Genomic DNA, 18,282 nt, shown 5'->3' with positions numbered 1-18,282 from the left:
TTGTCAACACTTTGAGGTATATCATTCTAGACCATTTTCTATATCATAGACACATATATAATGAGTTCATACCAATTTCTTTTGTTTTACTTAATAATATTATCCAGAGACAACTTCCCTTGTCAGTACAATTAGATCTAACTCGTTCTTTCTAATAAATAGCTGCTATTTCATTCTCTGGGTGACCCTAATTTACACTTTCGTATTGCCCAGATTTTGTATGAGCATGTAAATTATTTTTTTAACATAGAACTTTATCATCAAAATTTCTATTTCAAATTTCATCAATACAAAAATATTCAAATTTTGTCAGAAAATTAAAATCATTATAATTTAAATTAATATTTTAAATTTTATATATTTCATCACCAGGAATAGATTACCTAAAACTTTAAGTCAAAACGAGGTCAAGAATAAAAAGATACGTTTTAAAATGAAACAAGAGAAAAGAAACTCCACTGCCACTGATTTTATTGAATCTCAGAGGCCCTTCATTTTAAAAACACACCATTATTTTAGGTAGGAAGAAAAAACATTGTCAATTAATTGGAAAACGCCATCAATTTTAGAGTTTTTAAAATGTGCAAAACAGGAGTCTTAAAACAGAGTAGACAAGAGAGTACCATGTTGGCCCTTCATTAACCAGAATCCCTATGTGGTCTTTCAGGAACAGGCAGGATCCTATGACCAGCAGCCACTTCCAGCCCATAGCGATGGAGCCAAATAATTCCTTTCGTGTGGACTCCGAGTTCCGATACACCCTCTTCCCAATTTTTTACAGCATCGTCTTTGTGCTGGGGGTCATTGCTAACAGCTATGTGCTGTGGGTCTTTGCCAACTTGTACCCTTCCAAGAAATTCAACGAGATAAAGATCTTCATGGTGAACCTCACCATGGCTGACCTGCTCTTCCTGGTCACCCTGCCCCTGTGGATCGTCTACTACTACAACCAGGGCGACTGGATTCTCCCCAAATTCCTGTGCAACGTGGCTGGCTGCTTCTTCTTCATTAACACCTACTGCTCAGTGGCCTTCCTGGCTGTCATCACTTACAACCGCTTCCAGGCAGTGACAAGGCCCATCAAGACTGCTCAGGCTACCACCCGCAAGCGTGGCATCCTTCTGTCCCTGATTATCTGGGTGTCCATTGTGGGCGCAGCATCCTACTTCTTCGTCCTGGACTCGACCAACAAGGAGCGCAGCAAGAGCGGCTCGGGCAACATCACACGCTGCTTTGAGCATTACGAGAAGGGCAGCATCCCAGTCCTCATCATCCACATCTTCCTCGTGTTCAGCTTCTTCCTCGTCTTCCTCATCATCCTCTTTTGCAACCTGGTCATCATCCGCACGCTGCTCACGCAGCAGGTGCAGATGCAGCGCAATGCCGAGGTCAAGCGCCGGGCTCTCTGGATGGTCTGCACGGTCCTGGCTGTGTTCATCATCTGCTTCGTGCCCCACCACCTCGTGCAGCTGCCCTGGACCCTGGCCGAGCTGGGCTTCCAGGACACCGACTTCCACCAGGCGATTAACGATGCGCATCAGGTCACTCTCTGCCTCCTTAGTACCAACTGCGTCTTAGACCCCATTATCTACTGTTTCCTCACCAAGAAGTTCCGCAAGCACCTCACGGAGAAGTTCTACAGTATGCGCGAGAGCCGGAAGTGCTCCCGGGCCACCTCGGAGACGGGCACGGAAGTGGTCCTGCAGCTCAAAGATGGCCCTGTCAAATCCCTCAGAAATTAGTCTAACTGTTGGAGCCAGGCCCGGAGGCTTCTTCTCCACGGACATCATCGACTGACCTGAGCGGGGCGGGGAGGGAAGGGGTGTCTGCTGTGGTCCTAGCACCTCCTCCCTGGGCACTGGTGGCTGGTTAGGTATGGAGGCTGCCTCACCAAGGTGGGGGTGCTGGCAGAACCAGACAGCTGGGAAATTCAGAACTTGAACGAGCCCCTTCAGCCACCTTTGGACGCATGCCATATAACCTTGGCTGGCAGAGTCATCCCAGTCTGATGGCTCTGGAAGGGATGTCAGGACCAGGAGGCAGTCCTTGTGAGCAGACTCTGAGTCACCCAGTTCACCCTACCAGGGCGGCAGTCCCAAATGAGTCAGGCCTACAGTTTTGGACCACCACTCTCATCACTGAAAAGGCAGAGAAGGGGTTTGGGGAAAGGGATGCTCCCCTGGCTATGGCACTGTCTTTGGAATCGACTTCTGAGCTAGGAAGATCCCACTCAGTCTCCACTCACAGGCACAAGGTCTTTGCGACACTTCCTAGGGGAGTGTCCCAGGTGGAAGGGGAGCCACGTCCACCTGGCTTGGTGGAACGTTTTCCTAATTCATGTATAAACCTCTACTGAGTGGTGACCAGAGAAGATACATGCATGGGCCAAAAACTAGAACAGGGAGCCTTTCTCCTGAATCAGATGAGTCTCTTCCACCGGCCTGGGGCAGCTCTGGGGCGGCAGGAGAAACACAACCGCCACTTCCACTGTCTGTCTCAACAAGGAACTCTGAGGAAGTAACTCCTGTGAGGCAGCCACCCACTGTGGGCGGGCAAGCCCCGCCAAAGCCAAATGGGGGCCCTCCAGGCCACTGTGATGCCCAGAGGCTTCCATGGGAAATGGCACTCAGGCTGAGAAGTGCCTGCGGGTGAGTGAGGCCTCCAGGGTGGAAGGAGCCTGGCATCTCCCCTCCCCGCCTCACTTTCTGGGAGGCCCCTCTGATTGAGCTCCCAGGAGGTGAGGGGAGCACCTACAATCCCTAGGGCAGGCAGGCACTTTGCACTCTGGGTGCAGAAGAGAGGGGGAAACTGCTCTTGAGGAGCTTTGGATGTCTGATCCTCCTCTAGCTCCCTGAGCACCTGCGGTGTGAACCTGGCAGCCTCAGACTCAGGGGCTTGGAGGAGCTGCCCCGATTTCCAGAAACCATCCTCCCTTCCAGCCAGTGTCCCTGCAAGGCTGGGATCCTGGTTTCCGGCACACTGGGCTGATTTTGATAAATGCCTATCAATGGGCCAGTGACCTGCTTGGTCCGGTCGCCATGGGCTGGACTTAGGAGAGGTGACCGTGTGAACAGTGCAGTGGATTTGAACTTTGGTGTCACACAGACGCCGGTTCAAGCTGCGGCTGTGTCACTTCCTGCCAAAGGACTGTGAGCTGGATTTCCTACCTCAGAGTTGTTAGGAGGATCAGATACCTCTTGGTCAGGGTGACTGCTCCTCCCAGAGTCTCTCTGTTTTTGAGATTTTGTTCCCCCTAAATCTTCCAATAGGGGATGAGAGGTGAGTGTCTGGCTCTTGTGGGGTCAGACAGGTTCTCCCTTGGGAATAAGCAGCAAAATTCAGGGATGCTTTTTCAGGTTCTGCGGGCCACTCACTTGAACGCATATAAACTCTGGAGCTGTGAGTGTGTGTGTGTGTGTGTGCTCACATAGGTGAGGTGTGTGCGTGCCGTCAGCACAGCAGGATGGGGAAGGTATCTGCATGAACGTAGTAGAGATAATGGCTTTGCTCAGAAAAAGAGAAAGAGATGAGATGTGCAGAGAAAAAAAGAAGAGATGTGCAGAGTCAAGTTGAGACCAGAAGGGACCGCAGAGGCCTGGAGAGAAGAGGGGATGATGCTCCCAGGGGCCTGCTGGCTCCCCCCCTCTAATCCAGCCCTCTTGCCCAGCCCTTCTTGAAGCTCAAATCCATGCTACTTCCTTTGGGTCCTTGTGAGATTCCCTTGTTAGGATACACTCTCCTATTTTGCTCAAGTTCATTTGAATGAGTAATAATATCGATTACTTTGCAACCAAGAGAGCTCTGAAGGAGATAAATACTTGTATGCTAAAGCAGTGTTTCTTGAATTTCAGCCGTTTATGTACCCATATCATGAGTTTCGCAAGATCCATGTACCATCTGTATGTTTTGCTCAATAAATATTTTTCTCTAGATTGAGTCACTTTTTTAAACTTACACTTATTTAAAAGGTTGCTTTAGAACTAAACTGTAAATGAAGGTGAATGCCACCTGGCACACATAGAGGGTAAACATAAACATAAACTGTCAGTATTAAAATCAAAATGTTCTTGGCATCCTATTTACAGTCACCTCACATGCCCCACAACTTGCACAACACACTTTAGGAGTTGTGGCTGTGATGTGTATGAAGCGCACAGGGGTCTGTATTTGCTAAGTGCTCAATAAAGAGACAAATGTTTCTGAGGTGATAGCTTGTGATCGCCCCTTTGCTTCTCACAGAAAGTTGCCCAAGCTCACTCCCACCCAGGCTCAGGAGAGTGGAGGAGTATTTTAGGTTGCAGCTCATGCTATGACTCATGCAATATCTCATACTCTGAACACAACCACCTTCCCCCACCGACCCCCCGTGACCTCTGCCTGGTTGTGACCGTCTCAGGTGCTTTCTCTCTTTTTGACCTAGCCCAGAACACCTCCTCCAGGCAGACTTCCTGAATTCCTCCAGATGAGTTAATTGACCTAGCAGCACTTTAGGTCTAAGAGGGTGCAATTTTTTAATACCTTAATAAGTATTGAAGTTTATCCATTTCAATGTATTCTTTCCTACCCTGGGGGCAGTAACTGAATCTCTCTCTCTCTTTTTTTTTTTAAAGACTGAAGTATAGTTGAAGGAATTGAATCTTAATCATCAGTGTATCTACATTTCTCACTTGAGACTAGAATGAGCTCTGTCTAAAAAGCATCCTGCTTGCCCAGGGTGTAACATGAACACACACTGAAACATACATGCACTTATTGTGAGAGAGTTTAAGAAGCCTCTCTAGGGACACCTAAGAAAGGAATTTAATTTATATATTTCCCCAAAGTTCTATTAATATATCTATATTTTTAAAAAGATGTCAAGGATTTTCAGAAAATCAGAATTTTTGGAAATAGGAGGGTCCGATTCCTTCATCTTACAGAGAGGAACATGGGGCTCAGAGGGGCTACGTGACTGTAGAAATTACATAGTGTGGAATGCATTTCTTGCAATGGTAACAGGGTTGTGGAAAAAAGCTGAGTTGTAATTCTTTCAATGAAATATCACCAATCAGGATTTTCAATCCATATTGCACATCAAGAAGTCCTCACCCTGCATTTTCCCCTGATCTCAGTCTTGACCCCAGGGAATTACCAGTGATCTCAGAGAACATTGGCTCAGGGAAGACCTGGTCCCTTACCTTATCCAGATGAGTCATGGACACTAGAGTAGTAAGGGCAGCTCACAGCTGGCTAGAACTGGGCACAGCTGTGCCTATTTCTGCTCATCTCTGTTATATCTGTGCTTAAGACCTGAGGCCATAGCAGATATAATAAAACTCTCTTGTAAAACACTTGTTTTTTGAAGACTTGGTATTTCTGTAATACAAATCATGATTCCCTTGACATATATATTTCAGTCCAGTTGCTCAGTCATGTCCAACTCTTTGCGACCCCATGGACTGCAGCATTCCAGGCTTTCCTGTCCATCACCAACACCCAAAGCTTGCTCAAATTCATGTCCATGGAGTCAGTGATGCCATCCAGCCATCTCATCCTCTGTCGTCCCCTTCTCCTCCTGCCTTCAATCTTTCCCAGCATCAGGGTCTTTTCAAATGAGTCAGTTCTTCCCATCAGGTGGCCAAAGTGTTGGAGTTTTAGCTTCAGCATCAGTCCTTCCAATGAATATTCAGGACTGATTTCCTTTAGGAAGGATTGGTTGGATCTCCTGCAGTCCAAGGGACTCTCAAGAGGCTTCTCCAACACCACAGTTCAAAAGAATCAATTCTTCAGTGCTCAGCTTTCTTTAGAGTTCAACTCTCACATGCATACATGGCTAGTGGAAAAACCATAGCTTTGACTAGATGGACCTTTGTTGGCAAAGTAATGTCTCTGCTTTTTAATATGCTGTCTAGGTTGGTCATAGCTTTTCTTCCAAGGAGCACGTGTCTTAATTTCATGGCTGCAGTCACCATCTACAGTGATTTTGGAGGCCAAGAAAATAAAGCCTGTCACTGTTTCCCCATCTATTTGCCATGAAGTGATGGGACCAGATGCCATAATCTTAGTTTTCTGAATGTTGAGTTTTAAGCCAACTTTTTCACTCTCCTCTTTCACTTTCATCAAGAGACTCTTTAGTTCTTCTTCACTTTCTGCCATAAGGGTGGTGTCCTCTGCATATCTGAGGTTATTGATATTTCTCCCAGCAATCTTGATTCCAGCTTGTACTTCATCCAACCCAGCATTTCGCATGATGTGCTCTGCATATAAGTTAAATAAGCGGGGTGATAATATACAGCCTTGACGTACTCCTTTCCCAATTTGGAACCAGTCTGTTGTTTCATGTCCCGTTCTAACTGTTGCTTCTTGACCTGCATACAGATTTCTCAAGAGGCAGGTCAGGTTGTCTGGTATTCCCATCTCTTTCAGAATTTTCCACAGTTTGTTGTGATCCACACAGTCAAAGACTTTTAGTCAGTGAAGCAGAAGTAGATGTTTTTCTGGAATTCTCTTGCTTTTTCTGTGATCCAATGGATGTTGGCAATTTGACCTCTGGTTCCTCTGCCTTTTCTAAATTCATCTTGAACATCTCGAACATCTGGAAGTTCACAGTTCACATACTGTTGAGGCCTGGCTTGGAGAATTTTGAGCATTACTTTGCTAGCGTGTGAGATGAGTGCAATTGTGCAACAGTTTGAACATTCTTTGGCATTGCCATTCTTTGAGACTGGAATGAAAACTGACCTTTTCCAGTCCTGTGGCCACTGCTGAGTTTTCCAAATTTGCTGGCATATTGAGTGCAGCACTTTCACCGCATCACCTTTTAGGATTTGAAATAGCTCAACTGAAATTCCATCACCTCCACTAGCTTTGTTCACAGTGTTGCTTCCTAAGACCCCTGACATATTACCAGTAAACTGTCCCCCCATCTACCCAGTCATCTGTCCATTTGTCCATCATCCATCTACTTATACATGTCTCCATTCACCCATCCATCTAGGTAACCAACGAACACCTATGGAGTACCTATTTTGGCCCAGTAACTATGCTAAGCAGTTTTTAATCTAATATCTCACTATAGCTTTATACCCTCCTTGAAAGGTAGGTGATTCAATTCAATCCCCATAGAAATGAACAAAATAAATAAAGATCCAAGCTGACTGAACAAGACAGTGGATGCCTCCCAACTACTTGTCACAAAAGGAAGGGGCCTGCTTTTTTGTGAGCCCCAGATACTTGCTTGCCACTTTCACAGATCTTATCTCACTGATCCCTCACAACCGCTGTATAGATTTATTTCCATGTCCATTTTCTAGATGGGGAGATTGAGACTCAGAGGGCTTCAGGGATGTGTCAGTGTACCTGAGCTACTCAGTGGCAGAGTAACGTTCAAACCCAGATCTGCCTGAATAAATATGGGTCCCTTCCTTTTTCTCCTCTCCCCAAGTGACTGCACCCTGGCCCAAGCCCCTCTATGCACTGTCCTAGCTTTGATGAGTGCTGGGGTAGGGATCTCATGAGGTCCCTGCCTTTCTCCCTTGGGGCTTCTGTGCTACCTACGCAGGTGGAAGCCCCGGTAGGGATGACTTTACTGGGCTGAGGCTCCTGCGGTCTGTTAGGGAGGGCACTCCTGCAGTGAATACAGTGTTCCAAAGAGCTTCTGAAGCCAGGGTGCCATTGTCACTGGAGCTAGAAGGTGACCTGGATCCTGATATTTCTGCAGGAGGAGGGAAAGGGGTAAGTGAACAATCAACAGCTGCTGAGCACAGATCATGTGGCCGGCACTGTGGAGGGAATGTCAAGTCCTTACCTATTGATGGAATTGACTCTTTCCTCTGCCTGAATTACTTTCCCCCAGATTTCTGTATAGCTAACTCCATTGCCTCCTACAAGACTTTGCTCAAATGTCCCCTTCTCAGGGAAGCCTATGTTGATCAGTTCGTTTAAAATAGAATCTGAGAGAGTCAAGTGCTTCCCCAAAGCCACTCAGTCATCAGCTGGGTCATGTCCAAAGGCCATGCACTTTCCATTCTGCTGTGCTGACTTCCTCTGTCGACATCCTTCATGACATATGATGTGAAGGCTCATATCTTCCTATTTTCCCGATAAGAAAAACAAGTATCAAGGCATGAAATGACTTATCCAAGGTCACATAGCAATACCTTGGTAGAACTGAGATGCATAAACCCCTTTTCTCACCTTGGTTTTTGTAAGACGCTTCTCTGGTCCACTTTTCCATCTGAGTGCACATCATTTTCCTTCATCACCATTCTCCAGGCCCAACCCCCACAATAGTTCTAGTGTGGGCAACACATATCTTTGACTTGTATGTTCCCTTCGAAAATGTAGTGTTATTTTCCATGCATATTGATTTTAAATTTACATAAAAGGCATCATTTACATAAATTGGGCTATGGGCCTCATTCTGGTTCTCATTTTTTTTTCCCCAATCAGCATTGATTTTTTAAAAATTTACTTTTTTGGCTGCACTGGGTCTCTGTTGCTACATGCAGTTTTCTGTAGTTGCCATGAGCTAGGGCTACTCTCTCGGAGAAGGCAATGGCACCCCACTCCACTACTCTTACCTGGAAAATCTCATGGACGGAGGAGCCTGGCAAGCTGCAGTCCATGGTGTTGCAAAGAGTCGGACACGACTGAGTAACTTCACTTTCACTTTTCCTTTCATGCATTGGAGAAGGAAATGGCAACCCACTCCAGTGCACTTGCCTGGAGAATCCCAGAGACGGCGGAGCCTGGTGGGCTGCCATCTATGGGGTCGCACAGAGTCGGACACGACTGAAGTGACTCAGCAGCAGCAGCAGCAGCAGGGCTACTCTCTAGTTGTGGAGCATGGAATCTCTCTTTTTGGTGGCTTCAGTAGTTGTGGCACAGGGGCTTAGTTGCCCTGAGGCATGTGGAATCTCCTGGACTAGGGATCCAACCCATGTCCCCTGCATTGGCAGGCAGATTCTCAACCACTGGGCCACCAGGGAAGTCCTCAGCATTGCTTTTATGATGTAACCTTGTTGAAGTGTGTGTATCTGGCTCACTGATGCAAACGTCTGCCTGGCTCACCTCCACCAGGTGAATCTACATTTTTCTTACCTGTTCCCCTGACAATGGACACTTACGTTACTCCTAAGTGTAAGGACATTTAGGTTACTCCTAAAAAAAACTCCTTTTTCTGCAAATAATGATTTGAGGAGAGGGTTCCAGATGTTCCCCTATGAACCAGTGTAAGAATTTGCCTGGAATGTATACCCAGGAAATAGCTAGGTCATAACCAGTGCTAGGTCATAAGCTACACTGGTATCTAACTGGGTGAAGAGATGCCAAGTCAATTCTGGAATGGCCTCACCAGGCTACACACCCACTCATGGTTACAGGAAAGTTTCTATTTCCCCAAATCTTCACTCACACTTGGCATTGTCCAACTTTCAAGCTGCTGTTAAGTATAAAGTAAAGTCTTGTTTTTAGTTTGAATTTCTCTCAGATTACTAATGGGCAGTATTCTTGGGCTTCCCTTGTGACTCAGCTGGTAAAGAATCTGCCACAATGTGGGAGACATGGGTTCGATCCCTGGGTTGGGAAGATCCCCTCGAGAAGGGAAAGGCTACTCACTCCAGTATTCTGGCCTGGAGAATTCCATGGACTGTATATCCCATGGTATTGCAAAGAGTTGGACATGACTGAACAACTTTCTCTTTCTTTCTTTCTACTAATGGGCTTTTAATCATGTTCTCTTTAGTCATTTGAGTTTGTTAGTCGCTCAGTCATGTCCGACTCTTTGTCACCACATGGACTGTAGCCTGCCAGGCTCCTCTGTCCATGTAATTCTCCAAGTAAGAATACTGAAGTGGGTATCCCCCTTCTCCAGGGAATCTTCCCAGCCCAGGGAAGTTTGCATTTCGGGCAGACTCTTTACTCTCTGAGCCACCAGAGAAGCCCAGTCATTTGAGTTTGGATGCAGATAATTCCAGGTCCAAAGAATACACAGTGTCATATAGTGATCAGTAAAATAGCCTTGAGGTCCATATGAAGTGAAGTGAAAGTTGCTCAGTCATGAACGACTCTTTGTGACCCCGTGGACTATACAGTCCATGGAATTCTCCAGGCCAGAATACTGGAGTGGGTAGCCTTTCCTTTCTCCAGGGGATCTTCCCAACTCAGGGATTGAACCCAGGTCTTCCACTTTGCAGGTGGATTCTTTACCAGCTGAGCCACAAGGGAAGTCCTTGTGGGGTCCACATGGCCAGGGTTCAATTTCTGCCTCTGTTTCTTCATCTTTAGATGGGAATAATTTTACTGTGAATGTAATAGTGTGATTTTGAGGATTTAAAGCTTCTCAGGACAGTGCCTGGCACAAAATAAATACTTAGTAAAGGCTCTGTCCTGCCCTGATAGAGTGCGTCGTTCCCCACAGCCTCCTTTCCCACTCGAGCCCACAACCCCTTCTCCCTTGTTCCTTTACATGAAGTTCATATTGCATATTCATATGAATTTTCCTTAAAACTGTGAAACTGTGAAAGGGAGTGTTAAAAACAAGACAACAGGGCCAAAATGAAGTCACTTATGCTAAACCCCAAGTCACCAAATACCTAATACCTAATTAGGTCCCAAGACCTAATACCTAACTTGATTGCAGTTTTAGCATCTCCCAGTAATGAATTTCTTAAACCAGTCCATCTGAAATCATCTAATTATTGAGGTCATCAGCCTCATACACCCCTGCCTTCCTCGGCTCCTAAAGGAAGATGAACTTGCCACTGCCAGTTTTTTGTTAGTAAAACTTCCTTGTCCTCACCCCCTTTTACCAATAAAAATCTTTCATTTTGTGCTGCTCCTTTTTGCCTATTAGAAGGGACATTGCCTGACTGAATAAATTCAATAATTAGCCAATAAGATCTTTAAAATCTACTTAGTTAAGTTTTGTTTTCTTAACAAGAGGAACAGAGTGTGATCAGTCTGACTTTTTTTTAATATAAATTCCTGGGTCATTCTAAAATACATTCAGAGAGAGTTGGTTTTTTTTTTTTTTTTTGGTCCAACAAAAGTTTTCATGTATTTGTTATTGAACCGCACAGACCGCTAGTGAGGAAACATGAACCTTCAGGAGCCAAGCACTCCTTCTCTCCCATAAGCTGTTCAGACAGTAGTGATATGCTCAATACCGTGATTTGGTTGGTTAACATGCAAGTGACCTTAACACACCATAAACGTGTGCCACTTCGTATGTGAGGCTTCTTACAGACCCAGCTTGGTTCCCCTGTGTCTTCTCTTGGAGTTGTACCTGGTATTATCACCAGTTTTCATTCAAATCAATTGAGTAATGGGATGATTCTGCTTTTGATTCCTGACCAGGAATTGCTTGATCCTGAAAGTCTGGTGAGAAGACATGGTGAAGAGCAAATTCAATGGTACATAGGATGGCAGAGAAGAGAAAAGAGGAGCTCAGAGAGGTTTTTAAGAAGAACTGCCACATACACGAGTCAGGGGTTTTGGCCCATGGAAGGAAATGATGAATCGGTTCCTTAAAAGAAAGGATGGGACATTAAAGGACACTATCAACAGAGTTAAAAGGCAACCCATGAGAATTGCCTGGTGGTCCAGTGGTTGAGACTCTGTGCTCCTAATGCAGGGGGCCCTGGTTTGATCCTTGGTCCCACATGCAATTAAGAGTTCAAATGCCACAACTAACAGATCCTGCATGCTGTGACTATGAATAAAAGAACCCATATGCCACAAGGAAGATCAAAGATCCTGAGTGCTGCAACTAAGACCTGGTGCAGCCAAATAGATAAATATTTTTAAAAAAGCAAGTGACTCTTTTCATAGGGTCTGTCTTAAAAAAATAAAAGGCAACCCATTGAATGGGAGAAATTATTTGCAAATCACATCTGATGAGGGAGTGACATGCAGAATATATAAAGAGCTTCTACAGCTCAACAATAAAAAAACTAACAAGTCATTTAGGAAATGGGTAAAGGACTTAAATAGACATTTCTCCAAAAGAGATATACAGATGGCCAACAAGCATATGAAAAAAATGCTCAGCATCACTAATCATCAGGGAAATGCACATCAAAACCAAGATGACATGAAAACAGAAGATAACAAGTGTTAGCAAGGATGTGGAAAAATGGAATCCTTGTGCCTTGCTGGTTGGAATGTAAAATAGCACAGTTGCTATGGAAAACAGCATGAAGTTCCTCAAAAACTTAAACACAGAATTACCCTATGACTTCGTAATTCCACTTCTGGTTATATACCCAAAGGAACTGAAAGCAGGAACTTTAATACCAAAGTTCATAGCAGCAGTATTCAGAATAGCCAACTGTGGAAGCAACTGAAGTGTCCATCAACAGATGAATGGATAAACAAAATGCAGGTGTGTACAAAACCAGGGGATATCATTCAGCCTTAAAATGTATGCTACATGCTACAGTATGAATGAACCTCGAGGATATTACGATAAGCCAGTCACAAAAATATGAATACTGTTTGATTCCACGTGTGCAAGTTGCCTAGGGCAGTAAATTCTTAGAAACAGAAAGTAGAATGGTGGTTATCAGGGTTGGGGGAGAGGGGGATGGGGAGTGATCATTTGATGACTATGGAGGTTCAGTCTGGGAAGATAAAAAAGTTTTAGAGATGGATGGTGGTGATCATTGAACAACAGTGGAAATATCCTTAATGCCACTAAACTATACACTTAAAAATGGCTACGATAGTACATTTTATGTGAACACATACACACACATACCACTTGGGAAAATGGGAAGATTGGGTAGGAAGAAGTGGGGTGAAATGAGAGAAATTCAGACTTCCAAAGGAGCTTTTCTCATGGTGGGTTCATCATGTTCAAGGCGGGGTTGCCTGCCATGGATTCAACAAACTCTGCTGGAGTTACTCTGTGTGAAAGGGCTGAGTCATTAAAATTCTATACACGTGAGAGTCTTGCTACATGTGACTGTCTGAGGCAATGCGGCCTTGTGGAAAGAGAATGAGTGTCCTTTCATTTTCCTACTTTCAGCGATTGCCTTTCGCTAGCCCTCTGCCATGTGCGGTGGGAGCAACAAAAGAAGTTTCTGCCCTCACACTGTAGCAAAATGGCAGACGTGTTAAAAATGCAACGGCATGTTATGCTTGCTTTTCAGAGCTAAAGCCAGGTCATCCGGCGTGTGAGAGGCTACCAGGAGTGTCTCTTCCCAACTCTGTGTTCACATTGGTAGCTTGACTGGGTATTTACACCACAGAAATCAGCAAATGCTACAAATCTTTTGAATCTCAGCTCTGTCACTGGCTGTGTAATCACTTAGGTGAATCACTTAGCCTCCCCAGCCTCAGTTTCCTTATTTGTAAAATGGCTATAGTAAATGTCGGTTCTTTTCTCTCTCCTAGGAAGAGAACAATTTGACACTTAGGATGCATCATTGCTTGCTCCTGGATGACAAGAAGCCTGTCTCTCCTCAGATTAATATCTGATACCTTACCTCATCCCCTCAGTTGGCACCAAAGTTGCCCCAGACTGGGGGGTGTCCAGAGAGGGCAGTAACTGATCCTGCCCTTGGGGTACACACTTATTATGTACCCAGTGAGCACTAAGGAAGGGGGAGAGACTAGTGATGGAGGAGATGATAACTGCTTTGCGTAGTTCATTGTTTCTTTATTTTTCGCTGTGCTGGGTCTTCGTTGCTGTGGGGGCTACTCTCTATTTATGGTTCATGGGCTTCTCATCACTGTGGCTTCTCTTGTTGCAGGATGCAGGCTCTAGGTGCGTGGGCTTCAGGAGTTGCGACACAGGGGCTCATTAGCTGTGGCTTTCGGGCCCTAGAGCGTGCAGGCTTCAGTAGCTGTGGCTTAGTTGCTCTGCAGCATGTGGAATCTTCCCAGACCAGGGTTTGAACACATGTCTCCTGCATTGGCAGGTTGATTCTTATCCACTGCACCACTAGAGAAGTCCCCATTGTTTCTTTTTTTAAATAAAAATTTTTTTTTAAATTGAAGTATAGCTGATTTACAACATTGTATTAGTTTCTGGTATACAGCAAAGTGATTTATATATATATATATATATATATATATATATATGTTCTTTTCCATTATAGGTTATTATAAGATAATCAATATAGTTCCTTGTGCTATACAGTAGGTCCTTGTTGCTTATCTATTTTTGTTGTTCAGTTGCCCAGACATGTCCTACTCTTTGTGACCCCATGGACTACAGCACACCAGGCCTCCGCATCCCTCACCATCTCCCGAAGTTTGCCCAAGTTCACATCCATTGCATCGGTGGTGCCATCCAACCATCTCATCCTCTGACGTCCTCTTCTCCTTCTGCCCTTGTGTTAGTTTCTGCTGTACTATAAATTGAATCAGTTATATGTACACATATATTCCCTTCCTCTTGAACCTTCCTCCCACCCACTCTCATCCCACCCCTCTAGGTCATCACAGAGCACCGATCTGAGCTCCCTGCACTATACTGCAGGTTCCCACGAGCTATCTGTTTTACACACAGCAGTGTGTATATGTCGGGGCTTCCCCAGTGGCTCAGCAATAAAGAATCTGCCTGCAGTGCAGAAGACCCAAGTTCAATCCCTGGGTCAGGAGGATCCCCTGGAGGAGGGCATGGTGACCCACTTCAGTATTCTTGCCTAGAGAATTCCACAGACAGAGGAGCCTGGTGGGCTACAGTCCATAGGGTTGCAAAGAGTCAGACACGGCTGAAGTTAGACACAACTCAGCATGCACGCACACAGTGTATATCTGTCAACCCTAATAACCCATTGTTTCATTGTTTATACTTGATCCCATGGCCTGCAATATTAGGGATGTTTCATAACAACTGAATTTTAACTATAGTAGTGGCCAAAAATTGTTGAGGAAGGCAAGATGGGGCATGGGGAAGAACTCTGGCCTTGGAGTTAGATCTGGATTTGTCTCCCAGTTCTGTCATCACTAGTGGTTTGGCCTTAGGTAACTGATTGCCTATGTCTGAACTTCAGTTTCTCCAACTGGAAAAATGGAGATGATGACAACTATTGCATAGATGTGTTAAATGGCAAGGGGAAGACAACGGAAACAATACCATTTGGTAATCTGTCAAGAATAATTATATGTGCCATCGAACGTGAGCAGTAATATTGCCAGTTACCTAACATCTATTCTCTCCCTAGTCCAAAACAGAAGAACCCCTATTTTATTTGAAGTAACAAACATCCAGCTTACAGACTACATTTCCAGGGCTTCACTAGTGGTCCAGTGGTTGGGAATCCACCTGCAATGCAGGAGATCCCGGTTCGATCCCTGGGTGGAGAAGATCCCCTGGAGAAGGGAAAGGCTACCTACTCCAGTGTTCTGGCCTAGATAATTCCATGGACTGTTTAGTCCATGGGGTCACAAAGAGTTGGACACAACTGTGAGACTTTCACTTTCACTGAAGCTCTCACGCCTAGAGCCCATGCTCTGAGCCACTGCAATGAGAAGGCCGGGTACTGAAACCACGGAGAGTAGCCCCCACTCGCCACAACTGAGGGAGCCAGAGAGCAGCAGTGAAGACCCAGCGCAGTCAAAAATAAATAAATTAATCTTGAAAAGAAAAAAGTAGTAAAAAGAGAAAAAAAGACTACATTTCCTTACTGCTACAGGGAGCCAGCCTTCTTTTTTTGTTTTGAAATTGGATTCTTTATTATAACTCTTTAGAACCAGCCTTCTGACTAAGTTTCAGCCAATGAGGTGTAAGTGGAAGAGTTGAAAGGACTTCTGGAGACGTTACTTCAAGGGATTAACTCAGTCAAGTGAGCCTCTTCTGCTTTTCCCCCCTTTCTCTTATCGCCTGGAATCTGATGTTCCAACAGCCGTGCTCGGCCTTGAAGTGACCTTGAAAATGGAAGCTCTGAGCCATGATGGTAGAACAGAATGAGACGAACAGCCTGGGTCCATGATATTGGTGGTGTACTATTCCCGCCCTCTTCTGCCTACCTCTGGACCACTTTTATTTGACAGAGAAACACAACTGTCCCTTGTTTAAACTTCTGTTATTTTGGATTTTCTGTTACATACAGCTAAATCTAACCTGTCTGAATACTGTTGAATGGAGCTATGGGAGACACGAGGGGAGAGGGGTCATCTCATGTGGAGCACTTGCCTTGGGCTCAGATGGTCTACACATTTACATGGTATCAGGGTTCCCACTTGACGTCTCAGCATTTGACTCTGTTAAACATTCCTTTCTTCTTAAAACTCTCATTCCCTGGCTTCTGTGACCTGGTGTTTGTGGGGTCTCTCTCTCTCTCCCTTTTGAGTTTATATGCATTTCATTTTAGACAAACTACACGAAATATTTTTTCCCCTCAAAAACAATGCCTCCACTCCAAACAAATCCGCATCAAAATAAATGAAGAGCTCAAGATGACATCAGTCCCAGTGTTTTGTGGATGAAAAGCAGCAGCCGGTCAGTTATGACAACAGGTGATGCTCCAAAGTCACTGCCAAGTTTGTTAACATTTTCCCACTTGTAAGCCATCCTTAAAATCATGTATGGGGGTCACACCATCCTCATGGTAGTTCAACAGAGAAACCATGCCATCTGGATTCATGTTTTTGCTGACAAAAAATGGACAATTTTAACAATTTTATTTATTTTTTATGTGCTGTACTGGGTCTTCATTGCTGTGCTCAGGGTCTACTCTTCATCGTGGTGTGCTGGCTTCCCATTGCAGTGGCTTCTCTTGTTGCTGAGCATGGGCTGTAAGTGTTCTGGCTTTAGTAGTTGCAGTTTGCAGGGTCTTGAGCTACTACTAAGTAGTTGTGGCATGTGGGATCTTCCTGGACCAGGGATTGAACCCGTGTCCCTTGCATTGGCAGGTAGATTCTTAACTACTGGACCACCAGGCAAGTCCCAAGAACTGATAGGTTTTGAAGTCAGCAAGGATGCACTTGATTTGTTCTGCAGCTCCTGTCATATAAAAGGTTTTACTCTTTCTGGTCTCTGTTCTTCATGTTTCCCTTTGACTGACTTCATGTCATCTTTGATGTACTTCTTGTAGGCTTCTTTCATAAAGGTGGTTTCCTGCAAGTGATGGTTCATGACAATAGCAACATGAGTGATTACTGTGCTTTCAGTACCTTAGCCTTCCAAGCCTTCAGTGAAAGCATTTCCACCAATGAGTGATTCATCAATGTTACCCTTTGTCCTGTTGATCACCTTCCCCTTCACCTCCAGACACAGCCCTCTGCGACCTCCCAGATCTTGTAGATGTTGGAGAACATCTCATGAGGGCTGATGCAGTCCCAGGAGAAGATCATGATGGCAACTGGAGGGACATGACTTTGGTGCTAGTTTCCTAGGAGCCTGGAGCTCAGAGTAAGCACTGTGCAGCCAGAGTGGTGCTTTGGGGGGTGGGGTGGGTGGGAGGAGAAAAGTGTGGGATCTCTTTTGATTATCAAGTGACAGAAACTTTGATTTCTGGCTTCAACAACAACATCAAAAGAAGAATCCAGGATTACGTTTCGACCCAGCTGAATAGAGGGATTCAAACAACAGTACAGAGACAGAAGCTACATTTAAAATACTTAACAATTGGCATTGCATTGTCATTGAACAGATGTCAGAGAAGGTGTTCTGGAAGTCTCCTGCCGGGCCAAGCATCAACTCTTTAGTTACTGGGTCATAGGGAAGTTCAGGGGTTCCAGAAAGGTGACTAGGAGAAAGTGGGGGAATGATTCGTATCCCCAGGGGGTTCTGGGAAGCATTTACTTCCCAACAGAAATATTTCAACAATAATCAGCCATTCTAATGAATACCAGATAAATAACAGCCCTGTGTTAGGACCTGGTTCAATTCAGTTCAGTTGCTCAGTCGTGTCCGACTCTTTGCGAGCCGATGGACTGTAGCACGCCAGGCTTCCTTTTCCATCACCAACTCTCAGGGCTTGCTCAAACTTAGGTCCATTGAGTCGGTGATGCCATCCAACCATCTCATCCTCTGTTGTCCCCTTCTCCTCCTGCCTTCAATCTTTCCAAGCAAAAGTGTCTTTTCCAATGGGTCACTTCTTCATATCAGGTGGCCAAAGTATTGGAGCTTCAGCTTCAGCATCAGTCCTTCCAATGAATATTCAGGACTGATTTCCTTGAGGATTGACTGGTTTTATCTCCTTGCAGTCCAAGGGACTCTCAAGAGTCTCCCCCAACACCACAGTTCAAAAGCATCAATTCTTTGGCACTCAGCTTTCTTTATGGTCCAACTCTCATATCCATACATGACTATTGGAAAAACCATGGCTTTGACAGGATGAACTTGGT

General features: G+C 45.0%; 1 protein-coding gene across 6 annotated transcripts in view; it reads left to right on the top strand.

Moving 5' to 3' along the window:
• The window catches only part of PTAFR (platelet activating factor receptor), a 36,162-nt gene extending 22,227 nt beyond the window's left edge, over window positions 1-13,935 (top strand). For 4 of the 6 annotated variants that reach the window (XM_061148353.1, XM_061148354.1, XM_061148355.1 and 1 more), the window contains exon 2: window positions 668-3,930. In XM_061148353.1, coding sequence (XP_061004336.1) covers window positions 684-1,742 — 1,059 coding nt within the window. In that variant the 5' untranslated portion in view covers window positions 668-683 and the 3' untranslated portion in view covers window positions 1,743-3,930. Of the gene's footprint in view, window positions 1-667; window positions 3,931-11,337; window positions 12,446-13,377 lie in introns of those variants that run through there. The other 2 variants (XR_009693811.1, XR_009693812.1) reach the window with 2 other exon arrangements.
• Window positions 13,936-18,282: the final 4,347 nt, after the last annotated feature.

Source organism: Dama dama, chromosome 8 (assembly GCF_033118175.1).
Source record: "Dama dama isolate Ldn47 chromosome 8, ASM3311817v1, whole genome shotgun sequence".
Taxonomy (NCBI): Eukaryota; Metazoa; Chordata; class Mammalia; order Artiodactyla; family Cervidae; genus Dama; species Dama dama.
This window is presented reverse-complemented; position numbering and strand designations above follow the sequence as displayed.